This window comes from Gobius niger, assembly GCF_951799975.1.
Source record: "Gobius niger genome assembly, chromosome: 12".
Lineage (NCBI taxonomy): Eukaryota > Metazoa > Chordata > Actinopteri > Gobiiformes > Gobiidae > Gobius > Gobius niger.
In genome coordinates, this window is record NC_136863.1 from 9772511 (window position 1) to 9794378 (window position 21868).

Below are 21868 nucleotides of genomic sequence, written 5' to 3' on the forward strand. Positions count from 1 at the left end.
AGCCACACATTTAATAGTAGAAAAGAAGATCAAACTTACAGTTCACTGTTAGAATTCCAGCTAATCCACTGCTGCAGCTTCAAAACAAATCCACATGGTCCAAACAGCAATCGATAGTTTTTCTCTTCGAAGATATAAACTCTTCATCCCCGTGTGCGCGTCCTGTTCCTCTGAGGCTCCCCGCGTGGTTCTGTTTTGCTCTTTAGACGAGTTAGCGCAATTTTGTAGTTGATTTTACATGTAAAATCACCAGGTCCTCTCCTCGTTGTGCCGCATGTGCCGTCCTGTGCTTCCTGTTTGTTTGGGCCGCGTGTTTCCCTGGGATTGACCTGACAGGCGCTGCAGCATTGCACCGTCCATATTTATTTCCAGACTGCGACAAGACTGGCCAATTCCCCTCCATTAAAACGCACCGCGCGATTATCGTGATCGACCTTTATTAAAATCAGGATTAGATTAAAATTCGATTAATTGCCCAGCCCTATTGCAGAGTAAACCAATCAGTGAAGGGCGCATCATTGTTGCAGTGTTAATAGCGTTTTTGCGTTCATTTTCAAACAGGGTTATATGTCACTAAATGCACTTACAGTTCATGTGGTTTTTGGTCTTTTAAAGCAAAATTTAGGAGGGAAAAAATTCTTCACTCCCATGCGCTAGCCTTGGATTGTTGTTGAGGAGACTTCCGTGATGCTGCTAACAACACGTGACTGCAAATAAACAAATCTGATTGAGTTTACTCGAGCAGCGAATGAGGGTGTGGTGACAAGACTGATATCCCTGTGCATAAGAATACAGACGGGTGTCATTCAGGACACCTCTCTGCACGCAAACTCTATGGCGGTTCAATCTCAGGGCATTGTTTACAGAAGATGATTTCAAATATGACTAAAATAATTGCAAATTTTATGTTCTCTACAAACATGCAGCCATACCCTCTCTCTATCTCTTTCTCTGCCATGCTTTCCCTCTTTTCTCTGCCTTTTTGCCTGTCTGTCTGTCTGTCTGTCTGCATCTCTCTCTCTCTGTCTGTGGTGATTTTTTCTGCGATGTGGAGTAAAATGCGCTGTCACAATCCTGTAAACAGTGATTTGTATAAAGAGTGCCCCGCTGTTTGTTTGAGTGCAGCCGTGAATGATTACTTCCCCAAATTCAGTTTGCACACAATACTGCCTCCAGGTGAAAACACTGTGCCAGCGACTACCCCCTTTGTCTTCTACTAAAGTTTCCAATAACAAATGTGCTTCTTTTTGATTTTAGATTGGAATATTTTAATTCTTTCTGCAATTTTATGAGTCTAATACACATGAAATTATGAAGTCCAGCTTTAACGACTCCCCTAATTTGTCTAAAAAATAAAGTACAAATTTTGTTGACAGTGATGGATTGGCTCCTCTCCTCCGCTTGCCCACGACCAACAGTTGTAATGAAGACAGGCTTGTCTCTGTTCTCTGGCTGTCTCTTCTGCTTTTGTTACTCTGTCCTGATCACGCTTTGATCATTTCCTCTCTCCCGGGTTCTATGGCTCCAGCTACAGTCTGTCATGCGCTCAGTGTGTTCAGTGCTTCTGAAAAATTCATCGTAATGGAATCGAGATCTCAAATTTAATGGTCACAACAAGCAAATCGCAAAGGCTACAACAGGCTGTGGGTGAAACATAACTATCCTGTTGCCATGGGGGGGTTCTTGTGTTAAGTGATGTACAAGATGTTTACATTATTTCTGTAGATGTAGAAGCTCTGAGTTGGACAGGAGTTGTCAATGAAGGCTCTTGAGTCATCGTCTGTACTCTGTAGTCGAAGTGATGTGGTTGAAGTTCAGGCTGAAAGTATGGTGTGAGTTCGGTTGTTAGGACTTCAAAAAACTAGAACTACACAGGTGTTTACCCACAGGTGAGAGTGGGAGGGGCTGAGCCAAGCTAGACCCCTCCCTGTGGTCTATATATAGTCTGTGGCCTGAGCTTAAACTTTAGTGTTGCTGATGAAGCCTTTTGGATGAGAGGTGAAACGTTCTACACTTCAACTACAGAGTCCAGAAGATGACTCAAGAACCTTCATTGAAGATTATTTCAGTAGAATATCAGTGAAACATATTTCATTTGAACATGTTTACCTTACACATCTGTTGACACAAATAGGTCATGTTTTTGAAATATGTACAAAAAATCTCACCTCACTTTTAAACTCTAACGCTGACTCTTGTATTAGTTTGGAAGTTTGCAAATCAATATTCGCCGTCAAATGTAGAATGGGACACGGTGCCTCCACGTGATTTCTGGCTGGAAAGTAAAAGCGGCGCTGTCCTTCCTCTCCCCCGTCTTTACATTCACGACCCGCTTGGTTCCACACAAATGAAGCGATAGCTCAAGATTTCATAAAGGGCAGTAAGTAAAAGTTAGTTAGCCGTTTAAAGCAGTAGTAAGTAACTCTTGCCCCTAGAGGCCATAAGCGGAACTGCAAGTGTCGTAGCAAGTTGGGAGTAAATACTACACTGACAGAAAAGGCGAAGGGAGAGAGGGATATTGTACATCCAATGACACAATGGAAATATTTTTTTTTCACTTAAACTTGGCTGTAAATACTGTTTAAAGTAGCGCTAGCCCGCAGTTAGCTTTGCCCGTTTGCTGTTAGCTTCTTCTTCGTGATTCCATTAGTGTGCATTGGTGGCTCCGACCCGGTGGCAGTCAAGTTGCAATTGTATTTTGTAATTGTAAGAGACACCGGGGGAGATGAAAAACCCCCCAATCATCCCTTTAACACTTTTATTACCCCCAGAGGGACTACAGAAAGTATTTATTAAGGTAAACAAGTTACTTAGTATCGCTTTAAAAACATTATGTGAGATATAACGACTTCACTGGAGGGAATGGTGTCATTGCCTACTGCAAAGTGCAAAGGTTTGAACGAGCCTGCGCAATAAAGAATCGGCCTGTAAGTAGTTTGCGTGTTATATTGTCATTATTTAACATTAGCTTGCAAGATAAAAGCTTCTACCTTACGACCACTGGAGTTTCCTCTGGGGAAGGATTCACAGTGAACATGATGTTTGTAACACGCTGCAGCGACTGTCCATCAGTAACTCGCTGTCCTTTACTAAATCTTGAGCTATCTCTTTATTTGTGTGGGACCCTGCTTGTCGTGAATGTAAAAGATAGAGGAGAGGAAAGAACAGCTCCGATCTTATTGTCCACGCGGAAATCACATCGGGGAATTTGTGCATATAGCCAATCCATTAGACATGTTTCCTAAATCCTTCCGTCATGGTCCTCCGCTCTGGTCTGGCTCTTTCCTTCTGTCTGAGGTAGGACTTGTGTCTCTGTGTTGCAGTCTGCTCCCCGGGGTTCTACGGCCACCGCTGCAGTCAGTCGTGCCCCCAGTGCGTCCACAGCACCGGGCCGTGTCATCACGTCACGGGACACTGCGAGTGCCTGTCGGGTTTCACCGGGTCTCTGTGTAACCAAGGTAAGTACTCTATATATACCACAATGTTCACTGCTTATATGGCTGTACAGAGCTGCAGCATCTAAGGGGGGAAACAAAGCCTTTAATAACCAAATCTACACAATAATATGCATTTCTCAATAGATTGATACGGGAACGTGTAACTTCTCTCATGATTATCCATTTCTCCACTTAAATCTGCAACTACAGACACAAAGCTTTGCAGTCTCGTACTCACAGCCATGTCGCATTATACCATTCTAGATGAAGCAGGTTAAGGTTCGCTTTATTCTCCCAGTGGGAAAATATGTTCCCTGTAAATAACCTATCCTTCCCTTTGGTCAACCGCAGTGCAGCGCTCAGGTCCTTAATCTAGGTTTATGGTCTGGAGATGGAGCATTAGCAAAGCACTGTAGCCGGAGGAACCCCACCCAGACACGAGGGGAACATATAAACTCCTCACAGAAAAGCCAAGGAAGCAAACCTAGGGCTTTTTTGTGTGAGCTGGGAAAGTTAATCATTCAATTTCACGGAAATATTTGTTTCTCAATTGATAAATGCCTCAATAATGATCGTTTTTGATCGTATTTACATTTGTCCTTCGTTTTTTCTATCTATTTTTGTAATACTCTAACTCTACTCTAAGTAAATTATGTTTCATTGACGTTTATGTTAATTGCAACTCGTTTGTTCTAAAGACTTTTTTTTATGGTAGTACTGAGATTTCAATTTTTTAAGCTATGACCGTTTATCACAACATTTTCCTGCCTCAAAATATCAAACTTCAAAGGCTGACTCACAGTTGAGAAATTCACCTTTTAGAGCAAATCGTAGGGGCTCATTTTCAAAGCGTCTGCTCATTGCAAAATTAAGTGTTATCTCAGGTTCAGGAGCAGGACCTCACCTCACGTACGCCCTTTCCGGTCTCCGTCCTATAAATATCTCCCGATCTCCCTCGTCAGTGTCTCCTCTGCGTTCCCGTTTCATATTTGAATTTCAAATTTGGGGCCCTAATACTGTATTACAGGATATTTTAAATGGTAAATTACATACAACATACCCTGTCCAGGTTGCGCTCACTAATATGTTTTGTGTTCACGTTTTAGAATGTGATGATGTCATAATGTCAGGTGGAGGGCAGCGGCCTATGGGAGAAATACAGTTTTTGTAAGAAATCTCCAAAACAAAAATTCCATCAATTTTCTTCCACTTTTACGTTTCCGGGTCGTGAGGGCAGCTGTTGGAGCTGTCCAAATCACATTGCACCAGCCCCTATGGCTCCTCCTGCAGGTGGTGAGCACGCAAGGACAGCTTCATGGTTCTAACTGGGCCTGTCGGTCTCTCATGAGGGGCTTCTGAACCGCTCTTTGTCTGACCCTACCGGGGGCCGGAAGCCCCCAACAACATAGCTCCCAGGATCATTCGGGCGCTCAGACCTCTCCACCACGTTAAGATGGCAGTTCCAGGAGGGGGAACAAAACGAAAATTGTTAAATGTTTTTCCTGATCAGTATTTGACAATGATTGGATTCACAAACCCGCCACATTATTTTTATGGCTGAAAGTCCTTTCTATTGACCAACATCGCGCTCATGTTTTTGAATATTGTCTCCACTTTTGGACGCCTTTCCGAGAAAATAACATGACATTAGTTGATGTGTCCTGACAGAGAAGACGACAATGAACTTTGAGACAGTTTTTGTTTCATGCGGAATCGCCCAGTAATGACAGAGATATTAACCAAAAACTAAGACAAAGAAATCTGCAGTTCGCCAGTTACCATAGTTACCATCAGTTGCCCTCTACCTCAGTTTTAAAGGAACAGGCCACTGTTTTTCCATACTGAGATATGTTCTTACCTAAGCTTAGAAAAGTTGATACAAACTGCCTGGTCTTTGGCCCGTGGAAGAGCTTGGTCACTTCCAACTTCACCCCTGTTTGGAGCTATAGGACTATGCTGGGAGAGGCCAAATGCTAGCAACATCTTTGGTCATTTTGCGTGACTGAGGGGACGCACAAAGACCAGACAGGTACGCATCAACTCGTCTAAGCTCAGTCAAGAACATATCTCAGCATGTAAAAATGGTGGCCTGTTCCTTTAAACTATAGGCTCTTGTCTTGATTAATGACTCCCTTAATGTACAAAAGTGCAGACCGTAAGAAATGTGTGCATGGATAAAAAATCTAACGATATTTACAAGAAAACTATTACAAAAAAGATATGCTTGAAGATGATGATAAAAGTGACTTGTGTATTGCACAGCACGGTTGCTACATTGCACTTGTGAGAACTGTCGTTGAACCACATGAACCTATCCACACATTTGATCATTATGTGCTCCTATAGATGGGTTTCACAGTGATGTGAAATGGGGATCGCTGGCATAATATTTCTCATGGTGAAAAGTCATGTGACTGGAACTCATCATCATTATTATCTTAATCGGTAAAACAATTTATCATTAGTTCATCTGCCCATGACCGGGTCAAGATTCCCAACAACACTGTCTCTGAACATCTGGATATGTAAATGTACAGTAGATTTTTCCGCTAATGATCCACAATCACGTTTCTCTTTAAATTACATAGACACTGCGGGGGTCTTTTGAATTCTCTTTCAAACTTGGAGCCGTGTTGTAACAGATGAAAGTTTAATGGGTTGGTAGAGGGAAGACGAGAGGGAAATGAAGAGGCGCTGCTAATTTGTCTGGTGAGTAATTACCAGCGGGACGGAGGCGGCTGCTCCGTGTCCCCACGTGGAGCTCAGCTGGACTCCACCGCACAACACGAACAGAGACCGTTTGAAAGTATGAAACACAGGGATCCCAGTGACCGGGAGACGTGAGGGTGAGCAGGTAATGGTACAAGCCTGCAATTTTAACAAAGGTGCCGATGAAGCTTTGGTGGAGCGATGAACAGTTTGAACACAGAACTTCCTAAGATTGTTTTTTCCGAGAATCTTCAGTCTTGAAAGTAAAAAAAAATACTTTGGTGTTTCGTAATGGCACTATTTTACATTTCCCAAGACAACAAACTATACTAATTAGAGGTCAACCAATGTAGGTTTTTCTAAATCCCACGCCAATTTTTGAGGATTGTCTGATGCTGATATGCTGATATTGGCCTTTTTTTTTTTTAAATGTCTTGTTTATAATCCTATGTGTGATGCTTCTAAGCTGTAAAATGTGTCTGTCACAGCAGGGGCGCTTTATTAGAGGCATAGGGCTGATATATTCAAGACATTCATGTTTAGTTGGTACCTCAGAGATTGCTCATTTTAAAGATAAAAATAAGCAGATTCCAAAACAAACAACAGTGGGTCTCTGTCTCTTATTATTATTATTGTTCGGAAATTGCTAGCAAATGTCCGCAGTATAAAATACAATCCGACTTTATATATAAACTTGTGGCAAATTTTCACTGTGATGTTTCTCAACTCCCGGAAGTCGAGAAGTCGCAATCACTTTCGGTTCCGGAGATATCTTCAAGACACCAGCCGAAAGCCGATATTGTAAAACACCCATATATCGGCCCGATATATGGCTGGCTGATATATCGTCGACCTCTAATACTAATTAACAACACAGCGAAGACGAAAAAACACAAGGTATGCTGCCACAGACTTACAAACACAAATCCCATTTTAAAAAAACGACATGTTTAAAGCAGAACTAAGTAACTCATGCCCTTAGAGGCCATAAGCACCACTGCAGGTGTCGTACCATGTTGCGTTTTTTACTCATTAATTGTCTGTGAGAGTAAATACTACCCTGACAGAAAAGACAAAGGGACAGAGGGATATTGTACATCCAATTACACAATGGAGATACTTTTTGACACTCAGACTTGGCTGTAAATACTGTTAAAGTGGCGCTAGCCCAGAGTTAGCTTTGCCCGTTAGCCTGTTAGCTTCGTGATGCCATTAGTGTGTATTGGGGCCTCCGGGTTGGAGCAGGGAAAGTTGCAAGGGTGGTTTTCTGGCCAGAGACACCAGGGGGAGATGAAAGACCCCCCCCCAATCATCCCATTAACACTTGTATTACCCCCAGAGGGACTACAAAAAGTTACTTTTTACTGCTTTAAGCTTTGTGATTTAGCTACATTTTGAGGCTTGATTGTGATTGGCTAGAACAAAATGCAGCAGCAAATGTCCCAATAAAAGTCTGTTCTTCTTCACGAGCTACAAATCACAAACAAGACGCCTGACAATAGCAGGAGGATCCACTCAAATGTAATTATGAATATCTGTAGATGAAATGACCAGAGCCAGCGCCCTATCTGATCCTCCCCTCATGATGGGCTATTCTCCGAACGCGGCTGACACCTGCCCTGCATTTGTCCCCCCTCTGTCTGTCTCCAAAAGCACAATGGAGGTTTCACTGGAGATGACATGTTTTATTGAAGTGTCCCAGAGAGCGGTGAAATATTAATTTCATTAAATATGCATAGTGTGGTGTGTGTACATGGTCTATTTTAATTCTGTGGCACATCAGTCATTCTGCGGGTGTGAACGGAAATGGGGCAGTGGCGCCGCTGTGATGGACCGGTGTGTAATCAGCGTTCAGTGTCCATTCAATACAATATCATATCAGTTTCAAAAGGAAAGTAAGGGAGTTTGGCTTCTGAAAGTACAAGAAAGTCTTGAACGGTCTTTCAAGAAAGGAGGGAAAAAGAGCTCTTGAGCCAGAAATGACCAATTCCTAGACATGTTGAATTTGAGACCTTATAAAGCATTGAACCCCTTTGAAACCTCGACCCCCTGCTGGTTTAGATCGAGTTTGGACTGTTTATGCTTCTTTTGACAACTTTTAGACTGGCTTAGACCAGTTTTAGACTGATTTAGATCAGGTTTGGACCGGTAAAAAAAACAAAAACATTGTTGTCGTCACCCAAATGGTAAGAAAATACTTGGTGTGGGTAACATTAAAGTGCTAATAATGTCCTCTGTTTGAACTGTATGACCTGCCCTTGCACCAAAATACTGTATTTTTCTATTGCACAAGTCACGGAACGAACATTGAGATGTTTTTAATGTATGAAAAATTGCAATGTTATGTAAACATGAAGACTACACTTTTAAAAATGTCTATATGTTTTATAATTGTTGGCATTATACACCTTGCCCAGAGATAACAGTTGAAAACTAGCTTTGTTCATGTGTGGACTTAATGTGGACATTAATGTGGCCTGTCCCTGTCAAATAAACTAATAAATAAATAAATAAAAAGTAATGTATGTAAAGTTAACAAAGGCCTTGTTTGTGTCTCGTGATCTAAAGCATCACCCGCTCAAAACACTTCAGCTTCGAGAGATCGATACCCGAGTCGAGCTGAGCATCCGATCGATTCCTTGATTGTGCGAGAGGCCATTTTGTGTAGAATTTGCACGTTCTCTCTGTGTCTGCGTGGGTTTCCTTTGTGTGCACTGATTTACTGCACCAACCTAAAGCGTGCCCTGGTACTCCTAATCCCTGGTACTCCTAAACATAATAACTGTTCCACTGAAGGATGGGTCACATGCAGAGGACCCAAAAGGACTAAAACTTCACACATCTAAGCTTCTGAATTCGACCCTAAACCTTCACCGGTGTTTTTCTGCCTCCTGAACATCACATTGATTCCTGTTGTGGTCTCGCTTTGTCCCTCAGTGTGTCCCACGGGCAGATACGGCCGAGTGTGTGCCGAGATCTGCCTGTGCACCAACAACGGCACGTGTAACCCCATCGACGGCTCCTGCCAGTGCTTCCCAGGCTGGATCGGAGACGACTGCTCCCAGGGTACTGTACGCTCACCCATTCATTCCACTTGATCATTCAACAAATTATCCTTTGGTTTTTAGTTTGTATCCATTTCCATTTTGTTTTAGGTCAGGTTTAGTCATAACATGTCATGTGAATGTTGTTGACTTTATCATTAATACATTCACTCAAGACTCTTCTCAATCTTTAGCAAATGCACAAAGGTCCAGACTTGTTCCTTAAAGTGGCTTTGCCTGTTTTACCTTTTTCCTTACTCATTGTAGAGTAAAATCCATTTTGATTGTGTTCGTAGTTGTTTATGTCTAGGGATAAAGACACCGCTATTCACCTTATTCTGTAAGTTCGCGTGGGTGCCGCCATTCATTGCACCGGCCCCCTCTCTCATATTAGTTTACATAGGACTGCACGATCAAGAGAAAAGCAGTAACTACACGGACGCAAAGCTGTTTTCAGGCAGCTCAGAGACACAGTGCAGTGTTGACTTGTTGGTGCGACTGAACATCACAAATTTTACACAAATCAATCTACTGTGCTTCATATTTTAGCGGCGGCATAAGGTGAATAGTGTGCATGGTGTAGACCCTTTCGCTGCTTACATCATCAGTGACATCAGCTGGAGGCAGGAAGTGATCATGAGAAATAAGATTAAACTTAAGCTAGCAATTATAAGTGTAAAACTACAACTAAAAATGTGGTCCTGTTGTGGCGTAAGGTGCAAGTACAAGAGGAATGATACAGGAATGATAGAAAGATACAGACAGTAGGGATGGGCGATACCACATTTTTTGGAATCGATACAATACCGATACTTTTGGGGTCATTTTTCTCGATACCGATACTGGTCATTTTATGTGGGTGAATGTATTTCAATCAATATACATTTCTAAAACTGGTTATTTTATATAATTAATAGTAAATTAAAGTTATATTACTTTGACAGGTTAATTAAACAATGTTAATGTGAAATTAAATAGGGCCTACATAAACAAAGTTTAAAATTAATACTTTAATGACAAACAGAAACTAAACCAGAATGATATGGCTGGCTTAGTTCAATCCTCTGCTGTATGTGGGCTGTTTTGGCTCAGAACAAAGATGTAAATCATCCTTTTATGTTTAAAATTGCTGCCACGCCTTCCTTTTACATATGCAAATTAGTATCGATACTTTTTGCCCAATATCGATACTTAAAAAGTAGCCGTTTGGTATCGATATATCGATAATGTGGTATCGATCCGCCCATCCCTAACAGACAGCATCGCGTCACAGAAGGGGGCGTGGCTTTGCCAAGGGGAAAACAGAATCTTATAGGAAACACAATTTTTCAACTCTTTATAGCCATTTTCTGGCGAAATATAAACTTAATTATCACACATAAATAAAGTCAAGTGTAAATCAGGGCCCAAATGAATGTTTATTCACAGCAGATTGTTCAATAGAAGTGAAAAAACGGCAGTTGTAGCTAGCGCTAGCTAGCGTTAGAATTAGCGCAACGCTAACATAAAGCATTGTGTTGTATTTATGGGCTGTTGAATCACTTTGCTCCTCCCCATGTCTTCGTATCTTTATTTAGTAGAAAACTATATTCATAATTCAGCATTTGTAGTTTTTGAATAATTAGAGAAAGTTTAGATTTTTCTCCGACTTATTTTCCCCTTAACTGTTTTCAAACATGACCATATATGGGCAGTTCCAGAGATGCCGTCTGTATCTGACGATAAAATAAGGTTTATCTGATATTTCCAACAACAGTTAGACATTTATGTATCGTTACTATGACAGCTACAATGGAAATAGACAGGAATGTAGCTTCCTGCCTCCAGCTAACACCAGAATGTTTACAAGCAATTAAAGGGTCTATTGTAGACTAATAGTAATAGTAAAAGTCTAACAGTCAGACTAGTTGTTAGAAACAATACAAAGCCACTCTGCTCCATGAAATGTGTTTGGAAAAGTTAGATGAGTTTGAAACACTGCTAACTATTCAAATTTAACTAGGTTACTGGGTTGTCACTGTTTGAAAGAAACAAAAAAGAAAGAAAAACAGGTACTGAGCCTTTAAACTGTAATCAGTATGGGTTTAGGTCTCTGTAATTGAAAAGGAATTAATTATGTGCAATCTGTTCCATTGGGAGCACAGATCTATTTAGTTTGACCCACTTTTGCTTATTTTTGTTACAGTCATTGAACATATCTGGAACTTAAGTCGTAGTTTTAGTCTTTATTAATTACTTTGTGTCAGTTCAATCACAAGAAATATTCTAAAAAAATATGACAAAACATCAACGAAAATGAACGCCGTTTTTTTTCTCCACTAATTCCCACCTCCCAATTACCTTTGTGCACATTGATCATCTTCATCACCTCCGCTGCCTGATGTCTCCAGCTGATGTAAAACACATAGCTGGCTTAAATGATTGTTGTAATACATTATGCTGTTTGATTTATAGCACCAGGGGCCAAAGATCGTTCGCCGAGCTTTGAGCTGTCAGAACCGAGGAAATTGATGTGTGCTATTCCATTGCATTAACTGCTCAAAGTAAAATAACCAAGGATCAGAAAGATGTCGTATTAGTGATATTATTCTTGGGGCGATTCGGCGTGACATGTGCGGGTAACAAAGCTGGCGGAGGGCAAAGGTCAGATGAAGTCGCAGCCTGCATTTTGATGATTTAGCTCCATTTGTGTTCGGGGATGTTATGAAATGGATATTCCCGAAAGGATGAAGAGCTGCACTGTGTAAAAAGAGCTGAAAATGTCATACAATTGTGACTTCATCATTTTGTAAAAGCACAGCATTAACTATTGTCCTCATTTCCCAAGAATTATTATATAATGCATTTAGGGCTGCACGTTATGTCTCCAAATTATTGTTGCAAAATTGGGTTGAGGCCGATTTTCATCATCGCCAAAACACCAAGGGCCGAACCTCAACATTGTAGCCTAAAGTAAAGAACTCTTTTCTGCAAATGCCAAAGTTTTACATCAGTGGTTACCAAGTCGGTTCCCAAGTCGGTTACCAAGTCGGTCCCGAACGTTACCCTCGGATGACTGGCCCAAATAACCCAAATAAAACCTTTATTTGTCATATATCGTTCAAAATATTGTGTATTCCCACAGAAGTTTTTTATTGAACAAGCAGTAGATATAAAAACAAAAACAAAAACAAAAAACAGAAGAGGGCGAGTGCATCAATGGTCTGGGAAAAAGTGAAAAGGTAGACCGGTGCTCTTCAAAGACTGTGCTGAGAATACATGGGATAAATTAGCTGAGACTGGCTTGTAGAACAGCTTGTGCAAAGTAGCGAAAGCAGTCAAAAAAGCAAAAGTGTGAGGCACTCGAGGCCTGTAGCAAAAATGAAAAGTCCTTTATTGACAAATGGACCAGCCTACGCGTTTCGACCACACAGGTCTTCGTCAGGGCATGGAAAATTGATCACAGGTGTAGAGGTTTTTAAAAAAAGAGATCATGTGACCAAACATGTCACGTGATCAAGAGCCATAAATGATCAAGGGCAGACAGATAAGCAACAATACAATAACTAACACGAGAGACCCAGAGAAGAAATATGAAGTATAAAGCAGTAGATATGCCTTTAAATCTGAATGCAGTTTCAGATGGAAAATATTGAAAAAAGTTCCCTTTAGACTCGCGACCCACCAGTTGAGAATGACTGTTTTACGTTACATACTGTAGGGACCAAATGGGATATTCTGCCAGGGCATTTTTAAAATACTCACACTATTTCTTGCATTTTTAGAGTACTGTAAAAGGAATTTGATCTCTTATTTGCATAATAATGTTTCTCAAAATCATCTTGAGGGCCAGAGGTTCTGTCCTGGAGGGCCGGATTTGGCCCGCGGGCCTGACATTGCCTACCCCTGCTATACTTTATCAGTCACTGTGTTCGTCCATCTGACTGAGAATTACACATTTACACTTTACACCAGTGGTTCTCAGCTGGAGCGGCGCCGGGACCCACAATCACCCTGGGATGACAAGCCGTGACCCAAATACGACTCCTCAAAAATGTTTGTTGAATGAGCATTAAATAAACCAAAAGATGAAATGATGATATAAACAACTAACAAACTGTAATTTTATCAGACTCAAGACATGATTCTATACTTTTGCTGTACATAATAAATATTTAAATTAATATTTTCTGGGAAAGGCTCGCGACCCACTGAAAACGGTTCCCGCCCCATCAGGTGCTATTTATCACAGTCAGAGAATTACACATTTACACAATTTGATTTTCTTCTTGTTATGGTTTCAATGCAAGTTTTTTATTTTTTTTATTTTGACACAATTGAACTGTGTTGAAATTGTTTTGTAAAATATCACAGCACAGTTTTTGAGTATCACACTCCTTTCTCATATTGAGCATATCTCAGTAGCAGTAAGATTTATGACTAGGGTAATTCATCAAATTTTAATTGAAATGGCAATCTCTGCTTTGGTCAGTCTCTATAACTGTCAGGTTTCTTTCGCAGAAACAGCACCTAGTTTTGCAGTAGGAGACAATGGAAGTGTGTTAAATGAAACTAGAGGAAAACATTGTTTTTTGTTTGAGTTGAGGTTTGTTTAAAACATACGCTCAAGTTCATGACTCAGTTACATTTATTTTCATTATGAAGAAATGAAATTGAATCAAAAATTAAGATCGTCCAGCCCCACTATAGATACAGATGGCATCTCGTCATAGAAGGGGGCGTGGCTTCGCTGAGGGGGAAAATAGAATCTTAGAATCTTTCACTCTTTTTAGCCATTTGCTGGTGGAATATGAACTTATTTATCACACATAAGTAAAGTCAAGTGTAAATCAGATGGATATTGGATATGGATATTTTCTCACATAAGAGAAAATATCCATATGGAATCGCTGCATTGGCTCCCCGTGTGTTTCAGGATCGATTTTAAAGTTCTTTTAATGGTTTTTAAATGTCTTAATGGTCTTGGTCCTTCTTATCTTTCAGAACTGCTTTTACCTTACGAACCTTCACGGCCCCTTCGCTCCTCCAGCAGGGGTCTCCTAGTTATTCCTAAAGTCAACAAAAAGACTCATGGTGAGGCGTCTTTCCAGTATTACGGCCCTCGACTCTGGAACCACCTGAGGAGGAGCTCAGGGCTGCAGAGAACGTTCATGTTTTTAAGAGCAGGCTCAAGACCCACCTTTTTAGCTTAGCCTTTAACTGACTAATCTATTTATTTAATCCTAATATACAAAGTATATATATATGGGAGGTTGTCCCAGGCGCATTGTTTTAAATGTTGTAATCTGTAAAGCACTTTGTGATACCTTTCGGTATGAAAAGCGCTTTATAAATAAAGTTTGATTGATTGGAAGTGAAAAAAACGCAGTTGTAGCTAGCGCTAGCTAACCATTAGCATTAGCCCGATGCTAACATGTAGCATCAGGTTAGCATTCTCTTATTTATGTATTAATGGGCTGTTGAACCACTTTGTTCCTCCCCATGTCTTTGTATCTTTATTTAGTAGAAAACTGTATTAATAATTCAGCATTTGTTAAAGTATTTTTTGAATAATTTAAGAAAGTTTAGATTTTTCTCCAAATGTTTTCAAACATGACCATATATGGGCGATTCCAGAGATGCCGTCTGTATCTATGGTCATCATTTCTAAAACATATACAAAGCATTTCGAGTCACTGGTTTCTTATTTATAAGCATCTAAATATTGATTACTTTTTTGCTCAGACCATGAATAAACAGTGTAAAATAACAAACCCTTTTCCTAACCTTCGGAAAGGGATGCAAAAAGGCATCACTCTGGGTGCTTATAAATGATGAACAACAGTTTGTAAGGCTACATGTTTTCTAAAAAATGAATGAAATAAAGTCCTTTCCTATTCATCAATGCGTTACAAACTGCCTAATAGTGTGTAGTTATCAAATTTATGGCAAGATGCTTTAAGGGTTTCTTACAAAATGTGGTTCGATTGCATTAAGGACGTTTTGGACTGTTATTAGATAATGCTGTGTTATTACAAAATAAGGCTTAACAGGGACGCTGTGGGAAATGTTAATACAAACAGCGATAAAACACAATGTACCTCTAAATCAACATTTGGATTTAAAATAAACAGTGCAATTTTCTTATTTCATGGTAAATAACAGCTTAATTTGGATTAGATGGCAGGCAACAACAGATATTAGACGAGTTGGGACAAGGCCAACAAAAGACTGGAGAGTTAAGTGGGACTGATGAAAACAAATCCAGGCATCGATGAGGAATGACAATGCTACATCACACGGTAGCACTTTACTTTACAGCACAGCAGTAGCATCGTAATAGGAAATACCGTTGTGTGGTGCCTAAAAGTGTAATAACATGGTAATTATGGCACATACATCCTCTACCCCTAAAACATATACAATAAGTTCCACTCTTGGGCCTGGATGAATGAGAGTGAGTTTTTACATGCATGAGTCCCTTGTGTCCCGGCCAATGAATAACCGTGATTATAACCTCTTCACCCCCACCTTAACTGAGAGCATTTTCTCCAGCTTTACCCAAATCCATGAGGTCACAGACTATAGGCGAGAGAGAGAGTAACGCCTCATTTGAAAGCTAAGACCTAAAAAATTCATCTAAATGGAGCTTTTTCCTTGCGTTATTATTGCGTTGTCGTCACTTTTTTTCTGCGTTTCTGTCAGATTTCTTGCCACATTTTCTTCACTTTTTTGTCACTTTTCCTTCGCTCTTTTTCACTTTTTTTGATGTGTTTTTGTCACACATTTCCGTCACATTTTCGCCACTTTCCTGTTGCTCTTTTTTGGCTTTTTCGTTTTGTTTTCGTCACTTTTCCCATCACATTTTCATTGCTTTTTCATCACGTTATAGTCACTCTTTTGTTGCATTTTCATCCTCGCTTTCGTCTCATTTTCGTCGCTATTTTGAAGCTTTTAGATTTGGGTAAAGCCAAACTGGAGAAAATGTGCTTGGTTTCGGGAAAGAGGTTAACTCTATATCAAGTCTGTCAATTGCTTGGAAACATTGCATTGTCTTGATAATATAAAAACAGGGCTGCAAAAGGAATTATCCCTCATTATCTCATTATTTTTCATCTACTTCCATCCTATCACTGTGTTATTAATGTCTTGTAAAGTCAAATTCAACCCGTCCATATCCACTTTTACTAAAATGTGCTTCCATGCTCAACCCCGTGGTCTGTTATCTGTATATACTGGTGTAAGATTTACCATGCCGCATGTACTGTATAGCAGAGTGTGTTGTTGGGATGTTGTGGTGCTAAGCGAGGTGTGTCTGTGGCCCCCCCTGCAGCCTGTCCCTCCGGTCACTGGGGCCCCGACTGTCTGAACTCATGTAACTGTCACAACGGAGCCCAGTGCAGTGCCTATGACGGGGAGTGCCGGTGCAGCCCGGGCTGGACGGGTCTCTACTGCACACAGCGTGAGTCTGGATGCACACTGACATCTAGGGGCTGCTGCTTGTAACTGCATGGCTTGTTGCGCCAATGGCATTATTATTATGCACAAAGGCCTCGTAGATATAACTTCGCCTTGACATTTGGGAGAACTTTAAGACCCAACTATTAAAATGTTGAAAATGCATATGTTTTAAACGCCGCTTTAGCAGACACTCTGCCTCGCTTCTTTGATTGAATGCATTTCTCATTCTCTCTTCACACTATGAGGTGTTAAGTTGCACATCGTCAGCCTCAGTGTGTCATTTATTTGACCAAATTGAGATTATTGTTTTGCTACAGCTGGCCATATCTAAAAGGAGCATTAAAAAAAACATCTTCTGTCAATCTCTAGAAGAGCTCTGACGTGTTTTTTTCAAAATCTTAAATGCATGTCTTAAGCAATTGTGCACAGAGGCTGACAATATGTAGCAACTGTAGCCTTTATAGAGCAGACTTTATTACGTATCCCCATTTATTACTGCAGCGATAACCGTTCTTCCTGTGGTCCACGTATAACAACAACACAAACATGTACAATATTACACAAACATGCACAGTAGCACACTCAAGTCCATATGTAAACAAAGGTTGGTTAAGCTAACAGCACTAGTTTCAAGTAGGATATACAGTTACATCATAGAGACTTTAAATTGTACTTAAATACACAATTTTTTACATTTTTATAACAAGTATCACTTCTTTTTAAACGTCTCTTCCATACTCATCTGTATTAAATATATAGAGGCAGATGGTTCCACACTGATACAGCTCTATACGACTGACCGAAGTCAGATGGACGAGTGGATTCAAATCAGTGCCAGTGACCCCTCCGACCACCATCAATCACTCACAAACCACACACTGACTTTTTTTTGGCCAATGAAACTGTCCTTGGTCTTGGCAGAATAGACAGCTCTTTTTCAGGTTGTCAGTGCATTGCTTTACCTTGTCTTTGCGTAGGGGTTTAGGCTAACGAAGGACCAAAAAACACCTAGATTATGTTGCATTGAAAGGGGTTAAAGAAGTCTTTAACTCATTAAAACTGTTTAACCTCTTAAACCGAGCTCATTTTCTCTAGTTCGGTTTTAAGCCAAATCGTAAAACTTCTCGACTGGAGATTACAGCCTATAGGCCAGGGTAATGCCTTGTTTGAAAGCTACGAACTACAAAAGTAATCGTCATTTTTTTGTCACTTTGTCGCCACGGTTTTGTCACATTTTTGAAGCGTTTTTGTCGTGTTGTTGTAGCTTTTTTTGTTGTGTTTTCATCAGAGTTTTTGTTGATTTTCCTTTGTTTTTTCATAGCTTTTTTCTTGAGTAATCGCAAAGTAATCGTCACTTTTTTGTCACAGTGTCGCCGTGTTTTTGTCCCAAAAAATGTTGTGTTATGTCGTGTTTTCATTTGTGTTTTTGTGTTTTTTTGGGGCTGTTTTTTGCATCACGTCTTGTAGCTTTTTTGTTACTTTTTCATAGCTTTTTTTCGTTGTTTTTATGTCATATTTTTGCCAAGTTTTTTTGTTGCTTTTTGTTGCGTTTTCATCACATGTCTGTTGCTTTCTTGTTGCTTTTTCAGTATTTTTTTCATTTCCTTTTGTCGCTTTTTTCCCCCCAATAAGCTTTTAGATTTGGGTAAAGCCAAACTACAGAAACTGTGCGTGGTTCAGATGGGGCTCTGAGTTGTTTAATCCTCTTATACAATGGTCCCACAAACTGAGACTGTTAAATTGGGCCTGTTTTGTTTTTTAAAGTCCCGGGCATGAGTTATTTCACTTTTTGAAGCCGTTTTACCTGAAACTAGTTCCAGCTCAATTGTTTGCCGTTACAGCTGCAGTGGAGTGATATAGAACGTGATTTAACTGTTGCCGGACTAACTGCGGTTATGCGAAAATAATGCAGGCCAGTTAGCATTAGAGTTTTCACTGCCCCTTATATAATTTATAATAACTTATTTTACTCAGGGTCACTATATGTTTTTTTAAACTTTTTGCGAAACAAGTTTTAAAACAATATACTTCACTCCCTTCTCTGCCCACATTTGTCTAGGCTGCCAATATTAGCCGCACACTGTCCATGTTGTCATTACAGATTCCAGTCATTCACGCAGGGACAGTGAAGACATCAACTCCACTAATTCACATTCCATCATGCCTCTGCCTGCAGCGCTGTACCTCATTGTCATATGCATAGAAATGACATTTTAAAGATGCTATTTTATTTCCACATACAGTCAGTGGTGCTGTTGTTTGTTTACCTCGCTGGATTTCATACCGACTCTTTTATTTCCATTCATTCAATCTGTCCGGGCCCTCCCAACACGTACCACAAGGGATGTGATTGATTTGTATGATTTCCTTTTCGTATACTGTATGAATTTGTTTTAAATAATATAACTAGTTCAAAACCTCATAACAGGTGCTATTCATAAGGAATTCACTTCAATAAAAAGATCAAATGACAGAGGATCAATCACTTATGTTGTAAAAATGCATTAATTTTTAGATACAAACGGCATCTCGTCATAGAAGGGGGCGTGGCTTCGCCAAGGGGGAAAATAGAATCTTTTGGGAAAGCCATTTTAGCCATTTATCACATACAAATAAAGTCGAGTCTAAATCGGTTCCATGATGGATGTTTATTCACAGCAGATTGTTCAGTAGAAGTGGAAGAAACGGCAGTCGTAGCAGGCGCTAGCTAGCGTTAAAATTAGCATGACGCTAACATGAAACATCATGTTAGCATTCTCCGTTATTTATGTATTCATGTCTTTGTATCTTTATTTAGTAGAAAACTATATTCATAATTCATAATTCAGCATTTGTTAAAGGGGCTAGATGCAAGTTAGCCATTTTATAGGCTACTCACTACTGCCACCCTAGGTCATACGTGTAACGGCACTTCGGACCCGAACACCTTTTTGAGTGACAGTGCAGGACTTTAGAGGCAGTTGTGGTGAATAGGTCTGGGGTCATTCTACACCTTAGGACATTGTTGGAACATGTAGGGGGAGGAAAATACTTAATTTTAACATTTTTTAACTCTGTATAGTCCCTTTAAATTAGTTTTTGAATAATTAGAGAAAGTTTAGATTTTTCTCCTGTGTTCCCCCTTAACTGTTTTCAAACATGACCATATGGGCGATTCCAGAGATGCCGTCTGTATCTATAGGCCCCAAAATGTTATAATGTTACAAACTCATCAAGAACATACCTGGAATAAGGCCTGGACGATGTGACGACAAAAATCTTATCTAGAACTAATCCTTGTGGTTATTTTGAAGAGATAATCAGAAGATTAAACCCACACAACGTCACCTTCTAATATTGTCCTCAATGATATGACATATGACGCTCTTATGGATCTCCTTGTCTCATCCTCTCTTCGCTTTGTACGTGTGCGCAGGCTGCCCCTCAGGTTTCTACGGCCGTGACTGTTGCGAGGTTTGCCGGTGCCAAAACGGGGCCGACTGTGACCACATCTCAGGGCAGTGCGCGTGTCGGACGGGCTTCATCGGGACCAACTGTGAGCAGAGTTGAGTACACAGGCCCGACGTCTTTATGGAAATTCACCCACATGTAATTGAATGTACATAAGAAAAGGCATAACAGCAGAGCAGGCAACATGAGAAAGAGTTTTGTTTTGTTTTGTTTTTTGCATGAGAAATTATTTGGTGGAGAAGTTGCAGCCTATTTTCTACAATTGTGGCACAAACATTTATTTACTTTCTCCTGCTTCAAACAGTAAAAAGTTTAAACTGGCCATTTACACTGCCTGATCAACAAATAATATGGTCTATTATGGTCTGGGATTGCTGCAGTCGGTCAGGTCTAGGTTCAGTAACTGTGCAAAAAGAAAGAGATCAACTGACTACCTGAATGGCCAGGTTCTTCCATCAATAGGTATATCCTTCCATGATGGCAAGGGGCGTATTCCAAGATGACAATGCCAGGATCAGGTTCAGGGAGCATGAGATAATAATAATAATATTCACACACTGATTGGCCGTCACAGAGTCCAGATCTTGACCCCATTGAGAGTCTTTGGGACGTGCTGGAGAAGGCTTTGTACGGTGGTCACACTCCCCCATCATCAGTCCAGGTCTTGGTGAAAAATGAATACATCTTTTGCCATTGCAGAAGCTGATGGAAACAATGCCACAGCTGTAATCAATACTTTGGGTTGCCATGTCCTACGGCTAAAACCACTAAACCAGGGGTGTCCAAAGCGCAGCCTGGGGGCCAAATGTGGCCCTCAGATGAATTTTTGGTGGTCCCCTGCCTTCTTGCTGAATCACTACACATCACCAGATTGTCATTTTTATTTGAAATGTAATAATTCTACACAGTTCTAACGTAACAACTATCATTTTAGTGTGAGACGGAGCTGGCATGAAGGTTGTAAGCATAAATAAAGGTATGGGGCACAAAAAACCTCTGCTAGTCAAAGGTTTTGCAGCACTGACCACCGATCCATGGTCCTTCACCCTGTGTGCGTTTCAATATGCGGCCCCCCATGAAAAAAGTTTGGATACCACTGCACTAAACCATAACATTTTGTCCCACACATCCAAAATCCCTCCACATATCCCGAATAAAGCTCTGTTTTAAGTAGAAGTGAAAGCTCAGCAGAGGTGGGTGGTACTCTCATCTAGCTCCTGTACTTGAGAGGCTTTTTTTAAGTACTTAAACTTCTTAGATAAGTTTTGTCACAGTATTTTTTTTACTTCTACCTGAGTAATTTTAATCTTTCAGTGTATTGAGTAAATATTCTGGTTACGTTTCCCCCCCTCTGAAGTTCAGGAGTTCCTTGAGGGATGTCCATAAATTTGTCATGCAACTTAACGGCTGCCCACGGTGAGTTGCGATTGTAGTAACTTTTTTAAACCACCAGAGCCAGAAATCCCATCGCAAGAGTTGAGTCTACAGCCCCTGCGCATTTCAAATTCTGGAGTGTGGTCATAAACACTTTGGCTGGGCTCGCTAAGTGCTTTCAGTTGATGGGGGTGGTAATGCAGCCTCTCTCCTCCCTTTACAGAGTGCCCGCCGGGGACGTTTGGATACGGGTGCCAGCAGCTCTGTGAGTGCCTCAACAATGCTACCTGTGACTACGTGACGGGAACGTGCTACTGCAGCTCTGGCTACAAAGGCATCCGCTGTGACCAAGGTGATTCCATTCGATTCACTTTCCCCAGCACAGAATCACAATACCAGTGTCCTCAAAGGGTT

General features: G+C 40.6%; 1 protein-coding gene across 5 annotated transcripts in view; it reads left to right on the plus strand.

The window, feature by feature from the left end:
* Window positions 1-21868, plus strand: part of megf11 (multiple EGF-like-domains 11) — a 210726-nt gene that overhangs the window by 179901 nt on the left and 8957 nt on the right. For 4 of the 5 annotated variants that reach the window (XM_079568181.1, XM_079568183.1, XM_079568184.1 and 1 more), the window contains 5 exons: window positions 3324-3458; window positions 9084-9212; window positions 16503-16631; window positions 20046-20174; window positions 21678-21806. In XM_079568181.1, the coding sequence (XP_079424307.1) occupies window positions 3324-3458; window positions 9084-9212; window positions 16503-16631; window positions 20046-20174; window positions 21678-21806 (651 nt within the window). The remainder of the gene's footprint in view (window positions 1-3323; window positions 3459-9083; window positions 9213-16502; window positions 16632-20045; window positions 20175-21677; window positions 21807-21868) is intronic. The other variant, XM_079568185.1, reaches the window with a different exon arrangement.